The sequence below is a fragment of the Tamandua tetradactyla genome, chromosome 2 (genome assembly GCF_023851605.1).
Source record: "Tamandua tetradactyla isolate mTamTet1 chromosome 2, mTamTet1.pri, whole genome shotgun sequence".
NCBI lineage: Eukaryota > Metazoa > Chordata > Mammalia > Pilosa > Myrmecophagidae > Tamandua > Tamandua tetradactyla.
The window spans coordinates 177,948,019-177,969,470 of NC_135328.1; the positions used below are offsets into that span (position 1 = coordinate 177,948,019).

The 21,452-nt window shown below is 49.7% G+C and overlaps 4 protein-coding genes across 12 annotated transcripts in view; 2 read left to right on the plus strand and 2 right to left on the minus strand.

Annotated features, from left to right (window-relative positions):
- TESK2 (testis associated actin remodelling kinase 2) overlaps nucleotides 1-6,719 on the plus strand; it is a 152,978-nt gene extending 146,259 nt beyond the window's left edge. For all 6 annotated transcript variants that reach the window (XM_077149851.1, XM_077149852.1, XM_077149856.1 and 3 more), the window contains 6 exons: nucleotides 3,078-3,160; nucleotides 3,392-3,476; nucleotides 3,737-3,820; nucleotides 4,021-4,107; nucleotides 4,741-4,840; nucleotides 5,123-6,719. In XM_077149851.1, coding sequence (XP_077005966.1) covers nucleotides 3,078-3,160; nucleotides 3,392-3,476; nucleotides 3,737-3,820; nucleotides 4,021-4,107; nucleotides 4,741-4,840; nucleotides 5,123-5,805 — 1,122 coding nt within the window. In that variant the 3' untranslated portion in view covers nucleotides 5,806-6,719. The remainder of the gene's footprint in view (nucleotides 1-3,077; nucleotides 3,161-3,391; nucleotides 3,477-3,736; nucleotides 3,821-4,020; nucleotides 4,108-4,740; nucleotides 4,841-5,122) is intronic.
- Nucleotides 6,622-10,286, minus strand: TOE1 (target of EGR1, exonuclease). The gene is made up of 8 exons (XM_077149861.1): nucleotides 10,039-10,286; nucleotides 9,112-9,254; nucleotides 8,990-9,030; nucleotides 8,792-8,888; nucleotides 8,510-8,668; nucleotides 7,978-8,237; nucleotides 7,639-7,798; nucleotides 6,622-7,556 (listed from the first exon to the last, which is right to left on the minus strand). Exons 1-8 carry the CDS (start codon nucleotides 10,088-10,090, stop codon nucleotides 6,936-6,938), a joined length of 1,533 nt encoding a protein of 510 aa, XP_077005976.1. The 5' UTR covers nucleotides 10,091-10,286; the 3' UTR covers nucleotides 6,622-6,935.
- Nucleotides 9,603-21,022, plus strand: MUTYH (mutY DNA glycosylase). 4 transcript variants are annotated; one of them, XM_077149859.1, is made up of 18 exons: nucleotides 9,603-10,355; nucleotides 12,097-12,214; nucleotides 12,298-12,428; nucleotides 13,333-13,520; nucleotides 14,066-14,150; nucleotides 14,239-14,278; nucleotides 14,392-14,465; nucleotides 14,601-14,642; nucleotides 14,725-14,796; nucleotides 14,877-14,990; nucleotides 15,078-15,175; nucleotides 15,258-15,402; nucleotides 15,483-15,546; nucleotides 15,722-15,913; nucleotides 16,008-16,144; nucleotides 16,233-16,385; nucleotides 16,587-16,628; nucleotides 20,073-21,022. In XM_077149859.1, exons 4-18 carry the CDS (start codon nucleotides 13,336-13,338, stop codon nucleotides 20,109-20,111), a joined length of 1,482 nt encoding a protein of 493 aa, XP_077005974.1. In that variant the 5' UTR covers nucleotides 9,603-10,355; nucleotides 12,097-12,214; nucleotides 12,298-12,428; nucleotides 13,333-13,335; the 3' UTR covers nucleotides 20,112-21,022. The 4 variants fall into 4 exon arrangements, with proteins under 4 accessions (XP_077005974.1, XP_077005975.1, XP_077005972.1 ...); XM_077149860.1 differs by lacking the exon at nucleotides 20,073-21,022 and adding an exon at nucleotides 16,964-17,529 and having other exon boundaries at nucleotides 9,605-10,355; XM_077149857.1 differs by lacking the exon at nucleotides 20,073-21,022 and adding an exon at nucleotides 17,352-17,529 and having other exon boundaries at nucleotides 9,608-10,355.
- On the minus strand, nucleotides 17,912-20,074 carry HPDL (4-hydroxyphenylpyruvate dioxygenase like). The gene has a single exon (XM_077149863.1). The coding sequence runs from the start codon at nucleotides 19,419-19,421 to the stop codon at nucleotides 18,306-18,308; it is 1,116 nt and encodes a 371-aa protein (XP_077005978.1). The 5' UTR covers nucleotides 19,422-20,074; the 3' UTR covers nucleotides 17,912-18,305.
- Nucleotides 21,023-21,452: the final 430 nt, after the last annotated feature.

A 21,452-nucleotide genomic window follows, 5' to 3' on the forward strand; every position in this document is an offset into this window, starting at 1 on the left:
CTTGTCCCAAGTAGGGGGTAGGGCAATGATTTCACTTGCAGGGTTAGTTTAGAGAGACTGAGGCCACATCTGAGCAACAAAAGGGGTCCTCTAGAAGTAACTCTTAGGTATGCCTATAGGTAGTCTAAGCTTCTCTGCTACCTATATAAGCTTCACAAGAGTAAGTCTCATGGTCGAGGGCATGGCCTATTGATTTGGGTGTCCCTAAAGTTTGACATGGTATCAGGGGATTCCCTGATGGTAAGGTTTAATAGTTCCATTTAGAAGCTAAAACTGATTGGCATAATAGTAAAAAGCCTAGGATGAATCCCAGGTCTCTAGCTTAGCTAACTGGGTTGAAAAACAAACAAACAAAAAAAACCAGCTGACATAAAAATACAGTTGCAAGTTTTGGGAGAAAAGGATGAGTTCAGGTTTACATGAATGGAGTTCAGTGTGAGTAATTCAGATGTGCATAAATTGACTGGATATACAAAAATGAAGTTTGAGGGAAAAGGTCAGGGCTGAGGAGACATACATTTGGGGGCCATCAGCATAGTAATGGTAATTCGAAAAGAAATGTGGGATAGCACCACAGTAGAGAACAAAAAGAACTGTAGGCCTAAGATAGAACCCTGAGAGCATCATTCTTATGGGATAGGAAGAAGAGCCTGCACTAGAATCTGCAGAGTAGCCAAAGGTAGAAAAAGAAATCCAGAAATCCAGTGCCATAGAAGCCAGAGGAAAAGAATCAGAAAGGAGAGGAAGTAGCCTCTAAATAGTTAATCTCTTAGCTTCGTGACCACAGCTGCCTTACTCAGTTCTATAGGCTCAGTACTAACATGATCCCTAAATCATTTAAAAACTGTAAAAGAAGTAATCAGCAGTGTCAAAAGTAGAAAGATTAAAATAAAGACTAATTTTGTCTATTGAGCTTAGTATCTTGGAGCTCATTGGGATCTTCAGTGAGAGTACTTTCAGCAGAAGCCAGTAAGGAATGAATGGTGGTAAGGAAATCAAGTGTGTAGCCAGCAAAATCTGTCGAGCCCTTTGATAGGCTCAGGAGTTTGTTGGAAAATTCCATAGGGGTTAATCTTGGTCAGGATTCCTGTTTACCTCAGATGCAGACTCCTTAACTTTTGCTTTTCTAATGGGGAAAAGGTTTCCAGTATCCCATCCTCCTCTTTGGCTCCAATGTCTCGCTATTGGCTATGAGGATACCCTGAAAGGAGCATAGCTCACACTGCAGTTCAGAGGCAGACTGAGCTAGGCAACCTTGCCCAATGTTGTGGGACTCTGAACATCCCTGCTATAGCCATTTCTCAGCTGCTTATAGAAAAGCTACTGCTGTGCTATCACTCTCCTGGATGGGTGGTCTACAGTGAGTGAACAGTAGACCTCTACCCATGAAGGTGAAGATTGCCAGAAACTGAACAGTTTGACAAGGGCTATTTACTGTTGCCATGTCCTGCTCCTTACCTGCTGCTCCCAAGTTGTCTTTACCAGGGTAGTTTCTGAGGACTAAAAAGCAAATAGTAAATAGAATTTTGGACTGAGCCCTGGAGATAGGAGCCTAAGTTGTTGTTGAAAAGGGAGGAGGAGGGGAGAGAAATGGGTGACAGATCTAAGCTGCCACTCCCTCACAGGCCAGTGCCCCACAGCCCAAGTTTTGGCTTTCTAATAGGCAGGCTAGCTTAGGACCCATTTTCTCATAGGCAGTCAAAGCCAGGGAGCCAGGGGTGCTGAGCCCCCCAGAACTGACAGGAGGGCCAAAGCCAGGACCAACACAAGGACTGTCCTTGTTGGAGGCCAGAGATGTTGTATGTCTTTTTGAGAGGATATAAGGAAATCACAGGCTCCTTCTAGCTCAAGGAAAGAGAATAGGATCAAGTCTAAACAAGAGTAAGATACTGATTTGTACATGATGTCAAGTAGGCAAGAAGTAACTTGGCAATGCTTTGGCAACTAGATGCCAAGACTGGTGAGGAGAGAGGGCTGGTTTGAGTTAGATAGGGCTTTGCTGGCCCCAGAAGTGTCCCTGTGAGCTAAGGATTCCTGTTCTCTGCTGCCTCTAGAGGAAGAGGGTGGGACAGGGTACTCCCTGAGCCAGAATAGTATACAATTATTTTGACTGCAGCTATTCGGGGAGAGCTGGTGGCTGCTTTGTTTATTCACAGATCTTTTAGGTTCATCCTTTCTCTGGAGATAGCAACATTTGTTCAAAGACCATGTCTGAGCCCTTTTCCACTGAATACTGAGAGGAAGGCCCAAACCAGAACCTGCTGCTCCTAAGGAGCTCATAGCCTCTCTGCTAGATTATAAGAAGTGGGGGCATAAAAGAACTAAAGGAGTGGAAATAAGAGAAAGAGATGAGGGTAAGGCTGGAGAGGACAGGGCTGGAAAGGTAGCTTACCTTAAAAGACAGTTTTCTTAGGTGAAAAGGAGAAATGAGAGAACACTCCAAATGGAAGGCAACAGTATAAGCAAAGGCAAAGCTTTGAAACCCTGTTGAGACTTGACAAGTCAAGCTTGTCTGTGACAAGTTTAGATGTGGACGTGTACATTGGTGTACCAGGGGTAGAGCATGGAGCCAGATCATAGAAGACTTCTGATGCCTGGGAGGAGGTTGGTAGTGATCTTTTGGGCAGTGAAAATAACTGTAGGTTTGGGCCCTTATCCTATTCCTAAGTTACCTGGCAAAGTCAGCCCTAGGCTTTGGGTCTCTGCAGTCTAAAGAAAAAGGAAGGAAGGAAAGAAGGCCAGGAGCTTCATAGTCTGTCTTTCTTCACTAGATTGTAAACTCCAAAAGTTTCTATTTTGTTCTCTGGCCCACAGAACCATGCCTAGCACATAGAAACCATAGATAAATATTTGCATTTAGAGCAAGAAGTGAATCCTAGGGCAGCCACCGAAGATCCAGGACTAACTCATCTCATATGGCTGTCTGAGACCTCCTGGGTCTAATCACTAGGACAAGATCCTTGAGTATACATGCAAGGAGTGATTCAAGAGAGAACAGAGCAGGGTATGTGATAACTCTATGGACAGCTGGTCCTTACTTTTGAACCACATTATCTTTTCTTCTTTGGGAACCCTAGAACTGCCTGATAAAGAAAGATGAGAATGGTTACTCTGCAGTGGTGGCAGACTTTGGCCTGGCTGAGAAGATTCCTGATGTCAGGTGGGTAGCCCTAATGGGTGCTGGGGTCACAAAAGGAGGGACCTAAGGCTAAGGGAAAACTCCAGCTTTCTCCCCAGAGACCAGAAATTGGCCATGGCTCAACCTCAGCTGTCTAAATTCAGTCAGTCCTAGTCTGTGCCTACTTTTGGGAGGAGAGGAATTTCCAATGGTTAGAGAGATCCCATTCTGCCAGCCAGTGACAAGACAATTCTCTATTTTCTCACCCCACAGCATGGAAAGTGAGAAGCTTGCTGTTGTGGGCTCACCCTTCTGGATGGCACCTGAGGTTCTCCGAGATGAGCCCTACAATGAGAAAGTGAGTCTGGGGATTTCAGGGCTAGTCCTTTTTAAAATCCACTTTAAGCAGAAAGCTTCCAGGATCACCCTTTATGTTCAGGGTGACTATCTAAATCCTTCCTACTAAGAGCAAGGCTGGTATCTGGAAGCTTCCCAGTAAATGATTTGAATGAAATAAGGACAGTAGAGCCAAGCCTGGGATATGATGGACACAGGAGGCAGATACCCTACTTACCCTCGCCTCATTGAGAGGGAAACTGAGGTTTAATTACCCACCAGGCAGACGTGTTCTCTTACGGTATCATCCTCTGTGAGATCATCGCTCGTATCCAGGCTGATCCGGACTATCTTCCCCGCACAGAGGTGAGCTGTGGAAATGGGGTTCAGTGCAACTGGGATGGGACTGGTTTTGAGGCTACAGAACTGTTTTCCTTGGGGTGGGAATACTGGAATTCAGTCTGGCTATTTCTCAAGGGCAATTCCCAGCCTTTCTCAGCTGGGCCAGGGTGGAGATTAATGAATTGTCTATCCATGCCCATGTTCTTCCCCAAACACATTCACAGAACTTCGGGCTGGACTATGATGCCTTCCAGCACATGGTGGGAGATTGTCCCCCGGACTTCCTGCAGCTTACCTTCAATTGCTGTAATGTGAGTGCCCTTTCCCCCCAGCCTTGCTTCGTCAGAAGCTGGTTGAACTCTTCACTTGGTTGGGATTGATGACATTCTTCCTGTGTCAGTGCCCACCCCCTTCTTCCAGGTCTGGCAATGTGCTCCAGAACCTCGGATCAAGTAAAAATTTGTTTTGTATTATCCTGCAGGGTAAACCCACCATCCCTTGCCTTGGGTGATGAAGTCAGGTTTTATTGTGTGACTGTGTATCCAGCTGGCCGAGGCTCCACAAGAGCCTTCACTTTGTACAATTCTAAGGCTAGACTTACCGCTTTTGACCAAGGTGTAGCTGGGTGTTGTTTAGGTGGCTCCCAGAGACATGTTAACAGAAAGAACCCAAGAAAGAATAGAATATATAATGGTGTGTACTTTTGGAGGGTCCAGCCAAATAAGGGAATGAGACACGCACAGAAAGGGGGCTGAGATGGGAGAGGGTTGATGGGAATAGCATCTTCCTTGACTTTAACCCTGGGAGATACCTTCATGGCCTGGGTCCTTCAGAAAAATCTCTTAGCTATGTATCTGAATATTAAAAGATTCAGAAATAAAGACTCTCCATCCTTGGGGTAAAGGATGGAGAACAAGGCTAATGGCTAGTGTGGATGCCTACAGATGGACCCAAAACTGCGACCGTCCTTTGTGGAGATTGGGAAGACATTGGAGGAAATTCTGAGTCGCCTACAGGAGGAAGAACTGCAGCTCACAGTTAAGGGTAAGAAACTAGAGAGCCCAACCTGAACTCAAGGGAGGCATTTAGGGTGTGGGGCCTTTTCCTCTAGGGGTGTAATTCCAAGTCCAGAAGCCAGGGGGAAGAGCAGGGGATGACAGAAAAAGTACTGGTACACTGCTTCCCTTCTGAGTCTGTTACCTCTTTGGTGCAATGGGGGCAATAGTACCTACTTTGCTTTCCAAGTGAAAATACTGTGGTATAAAGTGCTGCTTCTGTTTGTTATAACTGATGAGCGTAATTCTGACTTGACTCACTGTCTTTTAGGACTCTCAGAGAAAGGGCCCCGGGTGAAGCGACTGAGCTCACTGGATGACAAGATCCCCCCCAAGTCTCCACGCCCAAGACGTACCATCTGGCTGTCTCGAAGTCAGTCAGACATCTTCTCTCGTAAGCCACCACGTAAAGTGAGCGTCTTGGACCCATACTATAGGCCACAAGGTGGGGCTGCCCGCATCCCGAAAGTCAACCCTTTCAGTGCTCGCCAGGACCTCAAGGGTGGCAAGATCAAGTTCTTTGACCTGCCCAGCAAGTCTGTTATCTCCCTGGTATTTGACTTGGACACACCAGAGCCTGAAACTACAACCCTGGCTGACTGGCAGGAGCCTCTGGCCCCACCTGCTCACCGGTGGCGTTCTTTGCCTGGTTCACCTGAGTTCATGCGTCGAGAAGCCTGCCCATTCATGGGCCGGGAAGAATCACTATCTGATGGGCCCCCACCACGCCTCAGTAGTCTCAAGTACAGAGTAAGAGAGATTCCACCATACCGGGCATCTGCCCTACCAGCAGCATCAGCCCACGAGGCTATGGACTGTTCCAGTCCCCAGGAAGAGAATGGTTTTGGGTCTAGGCCTCAGATGCCCAGTCCAGGCCCTGCAAGTGCCTCTGAGGAAATGGAGACAGAAGGCAAGGAAGTTTGGCCTCAGTCCCCTTTTCCATCACAGGTGTAGGCCTGCAAACACAGGGAAAGCAGGATGGGTGAGGGAGTTAGTTGCCTCCTCTCCTTGGGACAGACCTTCAGCTGAAGCCCTTGATGCACAGCCTTAACTCTTCCCTGGAAACCATAGAGCAGGCAGGCTATGCCAAGCCATGCTCAAAACTTTGACTGTTTATGAGAGGTGTGGCAGCAGTGAGAAGCTGATACCAAGCCTCTGAAATACAGCAGAGAGCTCTAACTCTCATCTGACTCCTGATGCATTTCCCCAGAGAGGACAAGAGGATTCCTAGTTCTAGGTTGAGTTGCCAGGGTTCTCCCACCCCAGGTCTGTCTCTTGCTGTTTCCTGGGATATAAGCTACTTGATAGAACCTGGAGTTGACCAGGAACCATAAGAGGTGGCATGGCTGTTTCTCAGACCTGAAAACTGGGGTGCTCCTGCCAGTATGTCGAAGACACTTGAAAATAATTGCTGTTTGCACTTACTGCATGGTGAAACTGCCTCACTATACTTCTATGCAAGGGGAGGGCATGGTAGCATGGAATATACATGGCTCTTAGCTAACCTATTCAAAGACCTTTTCCAGTTGGTTAATCTATTTTCATATTTATGAAGGAGTCTTAATGATCTACCCTTAGGACTTTCAACCTTGTGGCTGGAAGTGGGGCTGGTTTTGTAGGCTTTAGAGCCTGCTCTGTGTATTTGTCAACATGTAATATATCCTGTTGGTTAAGTAGTTTATACATGGACTCATTTTCCTCCTTGCTGTGGCTGGAGCTATGGGAACAGAATGTCCTTAAAGAGCTGCAATAAGAAATAACCAAAGATGAAGCTGGTCAAACATTTTTATAACTTGTCCCTGTTGATTTTTTGTAAAACTTTCCCAAGACACTTTCAGATTTAAAAATAAATAAAGTCGATGTTGCCAGTGCTGGTCAGCCTTATTGCTTGTACCCTTAGTACCTCAGCCTCTGGGATAAAGATGGCCTAGTGGCAATGAGGTATTCATTGCTGGTACTTCAAGCCCACCCTCCCCAAATTCTGTAGTTGTCGGAAGTATGACATTCATAGGCTAGAGGGACCTAAACCCTTCTGTTCCACCCTGAGCTTCAGTTCCTAGGTTGAGTGCTAAGCAGAAGTTGGGTCAGTTGCTGCCCCAGGCCAGCTTCATCTTCTGGCTATGAGCTTTAGAAGAATGGGAGAACTGGCTCTTGGCCACCGTGAGGGGTACAGCTTTGCCACTCAGGTATACCTTGTTGTGGCAATCAGGTAGCCAGGGTCCAGAGCTGCAAGGCTGTGATCCTTGACTCATTTCCACAAAGGCCATCACATAGCCTGTCATAAAGGCATCAAAACCAGCCCGGTGCAGTCCATATCCAGGCACTGGGTTAGAACTGGCTTGACTTCTTGGCACATCTGGGATAGCCGTGTCAGCAGTTTCAGGCTTTGCTGCCTTCAGACCCATCTTTAAGTCATTTTTGTTGTCTTGCTCAGAGCTAGGTTGGTTCCGAGTCTCATCTTCCGGTACTTCCTGCTCAATTTCCTCAGTCTTAAGGCCATCCCCACAGACCTGCTTTGTGGGGGGCCCATCCTCAGCTTCCCCAGAAGTCTGTGCTCCAGTCAACCTCAACAAAGCCCTCCGGCGTTTCTCCCTACGTCGTCGCCTTCGCCGTTTGTCCTCCATCACAGCCTCATCATTGTCAATAATGAGGTCAATATCATGGGACCGAGGACACTGTGGTCCCAAGGGGCACCAGCCATACGCCTAGAAGTAGAAGAGAGGCTTAGGAAAAGGCAAGCATCAGAACCTCCCTTCCCCTTCCCAGGAAATGGGCAGGCACTCTCACTGAAAAGTTGTCACAGATGCTAGTAGGATGGGGTCGGTGAGTTGTAGGGGGTGTGCAGCAGCGGTAGTCTATGTGGGCCTTCATGCTGGAAGGATAGCTGCAGAACTCCAGGGTAAGGTGTGGGCTGCCAGCTGCCTGCTGCTTCCCATTTTCCCGCTCACTGCAACAGTGCAAGGGGGTGTTGGTTCACTAGTACATAAGCTCCATTTTGTTCAATATTGAATCTTCAGCACCTAAAACAGTGCCTGGTACATGGTAGGTGCTCAATAAATATCTTAAATGAATAAACAGTCAGGCTTATCCCAGGCCCCACCCATATTCCCTTAACAACCCCCTCACCATTTCCGGAAGGCATATTCTAGGTAGGAGGCCACAAAGCGGGCATGAAACTCAGCTGCATATTTGGTGTCATAAATGCCAGCTGGGAACATTTCACACAGGTCAGCAGTGAAGGTTCCCAGGCTCTCAGGCAGGTGTGCATAGAAGTTCTGGTACAGAAACACCAAATCGATGAGGCCATTGTGTAGCACCAGGGGCCGGCGGGCCCGAATGAGCTCTAGGAACAGTGTCCTCACTGACTGGCTCTGGCTCTCATCACCCTAAGTAGAAGGAAAGATGTCATAGGAAAGGACAGAGTCCCCTAGGGAGCCTCTAATCCAGTATACTTACCTGAGGCTCCACTTGGAATTTTCTTCTTCCCTACCTAACCTAATTCTGCCCACCTTTGTATCAGTCTTATTTCCCCAGCTCTGTTATTAGTGATTCCCCATACTCCTTAGGGAGCAGATTCTCTTCATGCACCCAGCCCGGAGTAAGAAAAACTGAAGTCACAGAAGGGGCAGATTCAAGGCTGGAGAAACTGGATGCCTACCTTATCATTGCCCTTATGATAGGGGATGCCTTGGGCATACTGACGATTGAAATTGAAGCCATGCTGTACCAGGAACTGAACAGACTTTGGTTCTATGACATACTCCTCTATGCACAACAGGGTCAGATTAAACACCTGGGCCAGGTAGGCATGTTTATCCTGAGAGAGGAAGAGGAGACGCTGTTGATATACTTGGGCGAAAACCTCACAGCTGATGTTCCCATGGATATCAGCCCTCCTTCACCCAACCACTTGCCTGGGATGGGGAAGATAAGCCCATACCTTTGCTGGCTGCTGCTTGAAGCAGGCGAGGCCCAGAGAGAGGACAGAACGAGTCCTGGCAGCATGACACACAGCCTTGTAACGTTCCTCTATGCACCTTGAGAAATCCAAACCACCAGTATTGTAACCCCCATTCCAGGGTTTAGGTTTCCCCTTCCTGTCAAGACTGGGACTAAGGAGAAAAGGGTTTATACTTACTGGTTCAGCAAACTCTTCCTGTCCCCAAGCCCACTCAGTTCCTACGGGTGGATAAAGAAAGTGTCAGGCCCCAGCACTAGACCTTTTACAACCACCTGCCCTCCCTGTTCCTTAACCCTTACCGTGTCCACAGCCACGAAGCTAGCTGTCTTTATGGCTAGCAGGAGGGATGGCCACATCTCCTTGAAGTTGTCATTTTGTACATCCACCACAGGAACCTGGCCTACCAGCTTTTCCCCAGATTTTGTGCTTTTGTCGACACCACCTGGGGGAAAGGTGGGGGATGGATGTTGATGGTTAGGCAAGGGCTACTGGTTAGAGACACTGGTTAGAGACACTCCAAGCTAGGCCACTGTTCAGACGTGGGAGGCAGTTTCCACTGGGGAAAGAAATAGGAGCTTAACTGTCAACCCCCTGTATCCCTTAAGTTCTTCACACAGGGTATGGAGTGAACTCTGTTCCCGGAGTTGAGGAAGAGGAAGCTTGGGACTTCCAGTGGCTTATGTGAGACTCTGGGAAAATTAACTCCCAGAGGGAGGTTGGAACAGAGGATCTTTGAGATTCCTCTACCTGTATCGCCCAGGAAATGTTTCACAGGCTTTGAGAATTTCAGTTCCCTTACTGCCCCACAAAGCTGCACACTATTTCTGCCATGATGCCCCAGCAGCCACAAAACGACAACTCCCAATACGCTCCTGAGCTTGACAAATAATGCTCCACACCACAGCTGCCAAAACGTCGTCCCACTTCCTTTGGACTACAACTCCCAACCTGCCCCACATTTCTGAATTGCAACTATTAACAACTATCGGCTTCAGACTACATTTACCGGAAACATCTCCACCTCCCTGGGCTATGCTCCCAACACATCGGGCTTCTGCACCCGAGACAGTGTGCACAACGGGACTTGTAGTCTCCTCATGGCTGGTTCGGATTGAAGAAGCTAGTCCTCTGAAGGCTGAGGTCGGTTTCTAGAACTATGGGCCCAAGACCTTCCCTTTCCCCGGGAAACATCGGTATTTTAAGGAGGTCCCTAGAAAGCCACTCACCGTCAGAGGTCGCTGGAGCTGAGGCAGCGCCACCGTCACTGCCGGCGGCCATGACACCACGCGTCCCTCGCCAGGGTTGTCTATGGATGCCGGGAACTTCCGCTTTGTCTCCTGCTGCGACTACAGCAATGGGGATGGGGGCGGGGTCTCGCCCGCCGAGTTACTGACTTACGTTCAGACTTCCTGGCTCTGGCGCTGGGTGGTCGTTCCGGCGCGCGCTGGGAGCCTATTGGCTGGCGCTGGCTCTCTGCCGGAGTGGCCGAAGCCACACCCCCTGGAGTGAGTCTGCGTACTTGGAGCTGGACACCGCACGGGAGGTAATTTCTTCTTCTCACACACCCGGTAGAAGTCTTAGAACCTCTGATCAGTTTTGTCTTCGACATAGCCCGGGGTGGGGGTGGGGTGGAGGTGGGGTTTAGGGAAGCCTTCTTAGAGGGGGTGGCGATGCCTAAGCTAAGTTTAAAGCGAGTTTAGGAGTTAGGCCAAGAGAGTTTCTAGGCATGGACCAATTCCCAGAGAGAATGAGAAAGTGCATTCGAGGAAGTGAACTTGGGGATGGGGCTGGGTAGAGAGACCAGCCAGCTGGGAGACTTCTGCAGTAGTCCAGACAAGTGATGAAGAGGACCTAAATTAAGGCTCCTGCAGTGGGGGTGTCGAGGAAGCGACAAATTGTAAAGCAGTTAGGAGGTATATTTGATCTAGATCATGTGATTGGGCATGAATTCTACCGTGGGAGAGGGGCCCTACCGGAGACTAACAACTCCTCAAAGGCTCCGGTTCCCATCACCTGGCTCACGAACCACCTACGGCCCTTTCTTCTTAGTTATTCACTGTTTCCAGTTCATCTTCAACGTGTCTCTCCCTCCTGAGTCCTTTTCATCATTATTCAGAATTGCTCGGGTTTCTTTCATCCTGAGATAAAGGAAAACCTCCTTTGACTATCTCCCATCCCATTAATTCTTTAAAAAATATTTGCCCCACGGAGACAACTGTGAACAAAGTCCTTGTCCTCATGGAGTTTTACAGTAGAGTCGGGGAAGGAGTTTAATAATAATAATAATTAAATAATAGCAAGTAAATGTAAAACTACAATTGATATAACAGCTACAGTGGGGAAGTACACAAGAGCATAATAAGGGACCTGATTTGTACATTTAAGCCAAGGCCTAAAGAATGATTAGATGTTAAGTAAAGCATAGAACTATCCAAACATAGAAAATAGATTGAGGGAAGCTTTAAGGTGGCTAGGCACTTGGGAGATTGGGGAGAACCTAATTCAGACTAACATGGCTGGAATATAGTGAGGAGTTGAGGCAGATAGGGGCCCAGATCATTGGTGCCTACAAGGCCAGGTTAATGAGATTGTCACAACAACAATCAAAGTCCTCCAGTGGCCTACAGGGTTCATTGTGATCTGCCCTCATCTACTACACCCCCATCCCTTGCCTCTCACCTCATCTCCTACCACTCACACCCTCCTTATTCCATTCTAACTGCATTGGCAGCTTTTTTCCACAGACACACCAGGCACCCTTTTTAGGGCCTTTGGCTTAGCTCCTTCTCAGAGTGCACTTTCCACAGCTCCTTCTTAGAGAGCACTTTCCACAGGTGTCCACATGGCTAACTCCTTCAGCTGTTTTAAATCTTTGGTCAAATATCACTTTTAAAAGTTCCAACTTGATCATGTTTTTAAAAATTGCAACACCCCACCCCCAATCTGCTACTCTTTATCCCCTTCACCTACCCTACTTTTCTTCTTTTTGCTGTCGTCATCTAACGTCCTACTCTATATACTTTTTTATTATGTGTATTATTTATTGTCTGTCCCCATTGGAATATATGCTCTATGAGGGCAAGAATCTTAGATATTTTATTTAGTATTCTAAGTACCTAAAATCATTGAGGAGGACGGTGCAAGTGGAGGTAAGTTTTTTTTTTTTTTCTGAAGAAGGAAGCAAGCTCTTTTTTTTTGGCTTTTAATAATAGGGGATTTATTTTGTCAGTTCTTCAGAGGAAAGGCAGCTAACTTTCCACTGACGTTCTTTCTTACATTGGAAGGCACAGGATGGTCTCTGCTGGCCTTCTCTCCAGGCCTCTGGGTTCCAACAACTTTTCCTGGGGTGATTTCTTTCTGCATCTCCAAAGGCCTGGGCTGAGCTGCGAGTGCTGAGATGAGGTATGCTAAGCTGCTTGGGCTGTGCTACGTTAAGTTTTCTCATTTAAGCAGCAGCAAATTAAGTCAGACATCATTCATTGCAGCAGGCACGCCTCCTAGCCGACTGCAGATGTAATCAGCAACAGATGAGGTTCATGTACCGTTGGCTCATGTCCGCAGCAAGCAAGCTCTTTTGATGAAAATGAGAGGAAAGTGGTGAAGTTGAAGGTTTGAGGTGAGGATTAGCAGGGACTGTGGTATAGTAGAGTGTAGGGTGCAGTCTCTGGAGGCTGACTGGGTTTGAGTGGACAAGTTGTTTAATCTCAACATGCATCCTTCCTCAGCTTTAAAATGAAGATAATACTAGTACCTGCCTCATAGAGTAGTCAGGAGGTTGGGTGAAAAATTTTGTTTGGCATGGGGTTTGGCATAGAGTAAGCACTCACTAGGTGCTAGCCACTTTTAGCTATTAGAGAAAAGTAAGTCAGCTAGAAGAATAGTGAGGGAGCAGTAAAGATCAACCAGGTGCATTTTCACATTACTAATGGTCAGCCAACTATGTTGTATTAGATCAGGAACAGATTAGGAATAAAAATAGCTAATCTCTAATCTCCCACTGACTTGCCATCTCTTTTCAGACAGATCTTTTCCCTTTCTGATCCTTGGTTTCTCCTTTCTATAAAATGAAGGCTTTGACTAGATAACTACTAAAAATCCTTTCAGCATAAACATGCTACATTTCTAAGGAAATACCACCCCTAACCACCCCTATGCACCATGCTCCCAGACACCCCTAAACAACTCCTATCCACACACACACACACACCCTTACAATAAGCATCAGGAATACACAGGTGCTCCCAAACAGGAGGCCTTGGTTCTTACCCCTTATCGTTAACCTGTCTCCAGAGCTCTACTAATGCCGGTCCCTCTGAGACCAATTGCAGAAGCTCAGCCATACAGGTCATACCTCATTGCCGCAGCTAACCGAAAGCAAAGCCCACAAGTATCTTGACAGTGCTCGAGAAAGGCTAAATACAATGTGATGGTATAGGGAGGGAGGAAGCAATGCCCCTTTTAGAACTCCAAGATTCAGCCTTATGGTGACTGACAACTTTAACTGGAACTTTTCATTGCAGGCCATGATGAGGAAGCCACGAGCAGCTGTGGGTAGTCACAGGAAGCAAGCATCCAGCCAAGAGGAAAGAAAGAAACGTGCCCGTAGCAGCAGCCAGGCCAAGCCTTCTGTCACTGATGGTGAAGAGCCCAATCCTGGTCAAAGGCTGAGAAGGCTGATTTTATTGGCCACAAAAGGGGTCAAACTCAGGTTAAGAAAGCAGGATGGTATCAAGGCACTAGGACATGGGGGGTCTAATTCTGACTAGCTGCTGTGTGACTTTGGGCTAATGGCTCTGAATGGCCCCTTTCTTGCCAGTGAGTTGGGGCAATAGTCTGTGCCTTTCCTCTCACCAAGCTTTCGTGGGGATTACATGAATTTATAAGTCTGAAAGTGTTTTTAAACAGGAAAGCCCTGTACAGTTATGGTTGGCTGAAACTACTGGGTCTTCATTATGGCTTAGAGACAAAGGAATCAGCAGTACCACACTGGGAAAATTAAGGCCAGAAACTTGGCTATGGCTACACACAGCTAGAGAACTCTTATGTGACCCTAGCTTCAAAGTTTAAGTGAGGGATTTGGGGTGACAGGAGCCCTAGTGGGAACAGACTGCCAACCAGGCTGCTGTGACCTGGGTCCCTGGTGCCCTGGCTGGGTAAGGACAATCCTGAGTGTCCTGGGGTCCCAGCAGGCTTGGTCCGGCAGCAGGAAAAGGTGGTATTGCAGGCCTCTGTCTCCTCGTACCATCTATTCAGAAACTCAGCTGAGGTCACGGCCTTCCGGAAGAGCCTACTGAGCTGGTATGACCAAGAGAAGCGGGATCTACCCTGGAGAAGGCTGGTAGGCAGGCAAGGGTTAGGGATGGTGGGGTGGGAGGCTGGTGCCCAGCCCCCTCCATGCTGACTCCTATTGGGGGTTCTCTTGGCAGGCAGAGGATGAGGTAGACCCGGACAGGCGGGCATATGCAGGTGAGTGCATCTCCTCAGAACAGAACTGCCTGCCTGGGGGCCTTGGGCTTGAGGACCGAGGGCTAGGAGCAGGACAGGTCAGCAATTCCTTCATGCCAACCCCTCTCCCTCAGTGTGGGTTTCAGAGGTCATGCTGCAGCAGACACAGGTTGCCACTGTGATTGACTACTACACCCGATGGATGGAGGTAACTCCACAGGAGAAATGAGAGGATTGCGGACCAACCCCCAGATAAGAATTTGTCCTTTTGGGGGTAGGGGGCAGAGAAGACCTCATCTCCCTCACCCTTGACCTCATCTGTTTGTCTGCTTTGGGGCTATAGAAGTGGCCAACACTGCAGGACCTGGCCAGTGCTTCCCTGGAGGTGAGAACCACTGTAAGTTTGGAAGAATGGGACAACTGATGACAGACCACCGATCTCTCTGACCCTTAAATCTCACCTGCAGGAGGTGAACCAGCTCTGGGCTGGCCTGGGCTACTACTCTCGAGGTCGGCGGCTGCAGGAGGGAGCCCAAAAGGTGAGGGGGTGGCAGGGAGGCTGGGAGCCCAGGGGCTTCGGGTGTCTTATAATAACCTTGAGGCTTTCCACTCCAATCAGGTAGTGAAGGAGCTAGGGGGCCATGTGCCACATACAGCAGAGACTCTGCAGCATCTCTTGCCAGGAGTGGGACGGTACACAGCTGGGGCCATTGCTTCCATAGCCTTTGGCCAGGTGAGCCCATAGCCCCAACTCCACAGTGTAGCCTGCTCACCTTCCTTCCTCCCAGCCCAGGTTGATTCCTGGGCTCCTCTGTGCCAGGTAACCGGTGTAGTGGATGGGAATGTAGTACGGGTGCTATGCCGTGTCCGGGCCATTGGTGCTGACCCCAGCAACACCCTTGTCTCTCAGCAACTCTGGTAGGATACTGGGGTAATGGGGTAGGTTAAGATAGATTTTTCCAAAGGGTCTTTGGCTCACAGTGATGTTCCCTTCATGGAGGAGTCTAGCCCAGCAGCTGGTGGACCCATCCCGGCCAGGTGACTTCAACCAAGCAGCCATGGAACTGGGAGCCACAATGTGTACCCCACAACGCCCACTTTGCAGCCAGTGCCCTGTGCAGAGCCTGTGCCGGGCGCACCAGAGGGTGAGCCATTTGGGGCAGGGACGGTCAGGGGTCCTAAGGTGAGACCTCTGCCCCATGACATCTCTTCCTATGTCTTTCAGGTAGAGTGGGAGCAGCTCTCAACCTCACAGAGCCTGCCAAGCATCTCTGATGTGGAAGAGTGTGGTAAGTACCAGCCTCAGCCCCAGCCCTTTCTTGCTATCATGGAGCTGCCTGTGGAAACATCATTCCGGTTTTTCCTACAAACTGAGCAAGATTCTACAGAGTTGGGTCAAGGTCTGGTCTCTGGGGCTTAGCCTCCCTGGCCTGACTGGGGCTCAGGGATCTCTCTTCTTCACAGCTTCCACCACTGGACAGTGCCAGCTGTGCTTACCTCCCACAGAGCCCTGGGATCAGACCCTAGGAGTGACCAACTTTCCCCGAAAGGCCAGCCGCAGGCCCCCCAAGGAGGAGTGCTCTGCCACCTGTGTCCTGGAACAGCCCAGGGCCCTTGGGGGTGCTCAACTTCTGCTGGTGCAGAGGCCCAGCTCAGGTACCTGTATATTGGAAGTGGTATGAATGCCAAGGAAGGATTGGGCTTGTCAGCAGCTAAGGCCTAACCCATACCTGCCTGTCATACCTCTCAGGTCTGCTGGCAGGACTGTGGGAATTCCCATCTGTGACCGTGGAGCTCTCGGGGCAGTGTCATCAAAAGGCTCTGTTACAGGAACTGCAGAATTGGGTTGGGCCCCTCCCAGCCACCCGCCTTCAATACTTCGGGAAGGTGAGTGAGTAGTAGAGGGGCTGGGAATGTTGGCTTTTGTGGCCACATCTATGGGTGTATTTCAGCCCCTTAACCTCCCTTCCCCCAGGTGGTCCACACGTTCTCTCACATCAAGCTGACATATCAAGTATATGGCCTGACCCTGGAAGGGCAGATTCCAGTGACCACTATCCCACCTGGTGCCCGCTGGCTGACCCGTGAGGAGTTTAACACCGCAGCTGTCTCCACTGCCATGAAAAAGGCACTACCTTTGTTGTCTTTAGTGCACATTTTTGTATTTCCTAAATGTTCTACGTAAATCCATTATTGCATAAATAGAAGAAAGACCCACAGCATATATTTTAAACAGAACTGGTGGGGCATGAAATTGAGGGAAGAACACAGAGGGTTGGCTTTTGGGGGGAAGGTGCTAGCCTTGCACTCTTCCTCTCTTCTTGGCTAGGTGTTCCGTGTATATGACTGTCAACAGCCAGCAGCCCACAAGGTGAGTCTTGGCCCTTACCCGGTCATCTCTGCCCCAGACCTGAATCCAGGGGCTATCAGTCAGCTAAAAGACATATGTTGTGGTAAACATTCTCTACTCCAGGATTCACTGGAATAGTTCTTGACTGAGAGTTTACAGACTGTGGGGGCCAGGGTAGGGAGAGAAGCAAATTGATGAGGACAATATAGTGTCATAGGTACCTGACATTTTGTACTAGGTTTTGTGGGCTATGAAGTGAGGACTCATCAGTTCTGTCTGGGAGGCAAGGATTAGGAAAGGGTGCTTGGAGGAAGCAATTTGTAATCCGAGTCCTAGAAATAAGTTGTTTTCTCCAGATTTGGTAGGGGAATCAGCAGTAAGGATGTTCTTTCCAAGCCCAAGAAGAATGTGAGTAAAGGAGAGGTGCAATGCAGTCTGCAGAGCTCAAGGACTTGTGAGCATTTGGTTTAGCTGGAGAGGTCAGTGGGGTCTACAGTGAACACCAGGTCCTTAAAGTGTTTTAGGTGAGGAAGAAAGGAGTTACTGCATTTTAGGAAAATTTTCCAAAGGATCTGCCTTTTGGAGGGTTGATTGGGAGGGCGGGTTGAAAGCTTTTGCAACATTCCAGTCTAGAACCTGAGCTAGGTCAGCATAGTCAGGTGAGGGGTTGAGGAGAAGGAGATGGAAGGAGAGGGTTCTCTCCTACCCTCTTCTCAGTGCTTCCCTACTTTGGCTAATGTACAGGCATCCAAAAGGTCCCACGTTTCTATGCCACCAAGCCGGAAAAAGCCCATCCGGGGCCAGCAAGTCCTGGATAATTTCTTTCACTCCCCCATCCCCACTGATGTACCTAGCCACAACGGGGCAGCCCAGTGATGCCTACCCACTGAGAATCTTGTTTAATAAAGTGCTTATTTTTGTAGTGATTTGAACGAGCATTTCATTCCCCACTTCTGAGGAGTCCAAAAAGTAGTGAAGTCCTGTTTGGTCCTAGCTTCCACTGACAGACCTCTCAGCCAGCAGGGTAGTTGGAGGAGGGGTGTTCTATCCAAGGTGATCTGTTCTCCTCCATTCCCCTGGAGAGAGGGAAAAGGCAGCTGCAGGAAGCACCTGCCAGCACCTGCCAAAGGCTGACACCCAACACCCTCAGTTCAAGTCTCAGGTCAGCTCTGATTGGAGCAGTGGCATCGCCTCAGAACTATTAGTTGGGCTCGGCTCTGACCCAGCCCTTCCCCACCCTGCACTCTGCTCCCTAGGGAGAGGAAAGGCACTGGGAAGGATCTATTTGAAATTCATACCTCAAATACTAAATCATTTATTTAGGGATACATTACATATGTAGTAAAACAATATACAAAAGCAAGGGATTGAAAATCACAAATTTGGGGAAGGGGTAAGAAAGAAATGGGAACAGAGAGGGAGGGACACAAGTTTCAGAAGTATTGGTTATGTTCTATTTCCTTTATCATCTTTTATATCTTGCATATGTATTATATATAGATTGTGTATAAAAAAAAAAAAGAAATCCCACCTCATTGGACCCTAGCTTCTGGCAGGTACTAGCTGATTAGGCTGAGGCGACACCTGGCCCTGGGAAAAAAGCCTTCCACTGTTCTCTGTGGATGTGTGGCCTCCAGCAGGCCCTTGTGCTCGACTCCCCAGAGCTCTAGGGCAGGTGTCTGCACTCACCTCTGGCCCTCAGGATTCCTGGAGCCTGGCAGCTTGCTCCTGCACAGACAGCCACAGGGCCTGAATGTTGCCCTGGCCAAAGCCTGTGGCTCCCTGTCTCTGAATCAGCTCCAGGAAGAAGGTGTCTTCTACAAAGAGGGATTTAGTGAAGACCTGCAGCAGAAACTTGCCTTTACTGCCATCTAGCAGGATACCGCCTCGGGCCAATAGGCTGGGATCATGCCCTGCAGTTAGAATCTGCTCCTCCTTCCCCGGCTGCTGGTAGTAGGCCTCAGGAGGGGTCAGGAGCTGGCCCCCTGCAGCTGCCACCCCTTCAGTGGCCTCTAGGATGTTCTGCGTGTACAGCCCCACGTGCTGTAGACCTGGGCCCCCATGCCGGGCAAGAAATTGTTCCACCTGGTCCTGCCCGCCAGCGGCCCCCGACAAGGACTCAGCCAGCACGAGGGTGGGGACAGCCCTGCCCGTTGGGGTGTGCAAGGCAGTGAGGCGCAGCCCCCCACTCCCGGACCCTACCGCCACTTCGAGACCCAGCTCCGGATCCTCACCTGGGCTCAGAGGCAGGTGGTGAAAGCCCAGGCATTCTTGGAACCAGCGCATCAATGTGGGGGAGCTGCCGGGGCTGCAGGCCAGGGTCAGGTGGTCCACGTGGCTGACCCAGCCGGGGCTGGGCACGTAGGCCATCGGCCCAAAGCCGGGCAGGAAGGGCCCGCGGTAGCCGGAGCACTCCAGCAATGTCAGGCTGAGGTTGCCGGCCGGGGAGCTGACCACCGCATAGGTGGCGACACCCTGCGCATCCCGCACGCTAACAGGGGGCACTGGCACGTGGCAGCCCCGTGCAGCTAGCGCCCGGGCGGCTACGCCCGCGTCGGCCACCTCGAAGCACAGGTTCGTGGCGCTCGACACCGCATGACGCGGGTCCAAGCCGTACAGTGGCTCTTCGGGCCCCACGCCCTGGTTCACCAAAAAGACCGCGTCGCCGCTCCGCAGGGCCAGCTGCCGCCAGCCGTTTGCCTCTCGCGCAGCCAGAGGCTGGAAACCAAAGAGGTGTTGCAGGTTCTGGGCGAGGGGCTGCCCCGCGGGTACATGGAAAGCGATGTGGCACAGGCGGCGTGCGGGCGCAGCCATGGCTGTCCGGAAGGCGTCCTCGATCTGCCCTTCCCCTGGGGCCGCCAACTTGTTCGGGACTCCGGGGATCTGGGGCAAGGTGGTCGTCGGAACAGTGCAGTAGAGTTCTGCCCGCACGGCGCGTTCGTCGCTTTTTTCTGGGGGTCGAGGTAGAGAGTGGAAAGGCACCAACCGACTCTGGGGGTTCGCAGTTCACGCTGCCGCACTACCCGCAGCTGGAGCTTCCTTTGAGACCCCTGGGTCTGAGCTGTGAGTCTTGGTAACCACGTGGAGTCAGTGCTGGGCGGAGCCGGAGGGAGGGGGCGGAACCGGTGTCTATGGTTAACACCCTCTACCGTCCCGCCCTAGCTTTGTCGCCAAGGGTACAGCAAGGGCTCCATGCTGCCCCTTCCCAGGACCTCAGGCTGGGTCACACACCCTTGGGCACTGAACCGCCCTCCCCCGGCTTCGGAGATAACAATAGCCACCTTCATTCGGTGCCAAGCGCTGGGCTCTTAGTCGTCCCCCGACCTTAGCAAAAGGAATCAGCCCTCGGTGGGGGTTGAGACAGCCTGGAATTTCTTGCAGTTTCTGTTTTATCTTTAAAATTCTGTAGAATTTTGCTTTAAAATCCTAATGTACCTTAAAATATATATATATTTTATATTACAGATTTTCACTCCCTCCCCCAAAATGGTCAAGAGAAGTTGATGTTCAAGGAAGATGAGCTACCTATATGGGTTCTACACAAATCTCTTTACTCCAAGCAGTCTCTCTGACACACCTGTCTCTTTCTTCAGCCCCACTTCTCTTTCATTTTTTTTTCCCCAAGCAAGATTTGGAGAACTATTTGGAGAACTACTCAAGACCTAAGTAACAAGTGCACAGGTGTCCTTCCACCACCCCCCCTCCAGTTCTTCTGATGGGGACTAGAACTCAGGCCCTCCTTGCTCTGCAGATTCTTGACTGGGCCCAGGCTAGAGGAGCTTTCTGGGGCATGTCTGGCCCTGGGACCCAGAATTGTGTGAGATCACTGGATTGAGAGGAAATCAGAGTTCTTCTGTGACTTCAGCTGGGGTGCCCTTGAAGGGTTTGGGAAGGGTATTCCGAGAAGGCCAAACAGCATAAGCAAAAGCTCAGTGAGGGAATGTGAGCCAACCCCTCAATGGAGCAATGGAGCATAAAGCTAGGATGGATACGATCACTCTAGACATTGTAAAAGAGATTTCTTTGTCAGGCAGCTTGGATGTGATTTATGGTTGGGATGGACTGACAAGAGGGTAAGGAAGAATGTGATAGGGAACAGGGCTTAGAAAAAACAGTCTGGCTGTGTATTCAGGCCTGCAGCCAGGACAGTACACAAAGATGGTCAGTGGCAGTGACCAGTGAAAGTGACAGCATGGGTTCCAAAAGCAGACCTAGGTTTGCAACCCACCTTCAATACTTACTGGATACATGATTTGGGGCAAGTTGCTTAACTTCTCTGCACCTTAGTTTCCTCTGTAAAAATGGGAATAATAATAGAACTTTACCTTGTAGGGCTGTTATGATGAAATGAGATAATGTATGTAAATGCTTGGCCCAGGGAATTTGGCAGAATAAAGTTCAATAAATAGTGGCTGTTGTTGTTGTTGTGGTAGTGGTTGTCTTATCCTACCTCATTGTACGATGCCAGTGGCACCTCTCAGAGAGTGTTGAGTGGTCTGCTGGAGGGAGGGGCAGGGACTGCCCTGGGATGGGGTCAAATGCCAGCAGTCTAGTTAATGAGCAGCTCAGTAATGGCCCAGGAAAGCCCTGGATCACTCCAGGGATTCCTGGATAGGAAACTCTATCCTTCCTTCTTCATCCCTACCCCCATTAAGACCTCTCCCTCAATCCCAGGCACAGCAGAAAATGTGGGGACTACCACAGGACAAGAGCCCTAGCTCCTGCCAGTCCCATTTCACTGCCCACTGATTTTGGGCAATGCTTGTCTTCCTACCAAACCAGGGGTGTAATCTCAGCCCATCTTCCTGCCCTGGACCCCTCATGGTGAACAGGATGCTGCTGGAT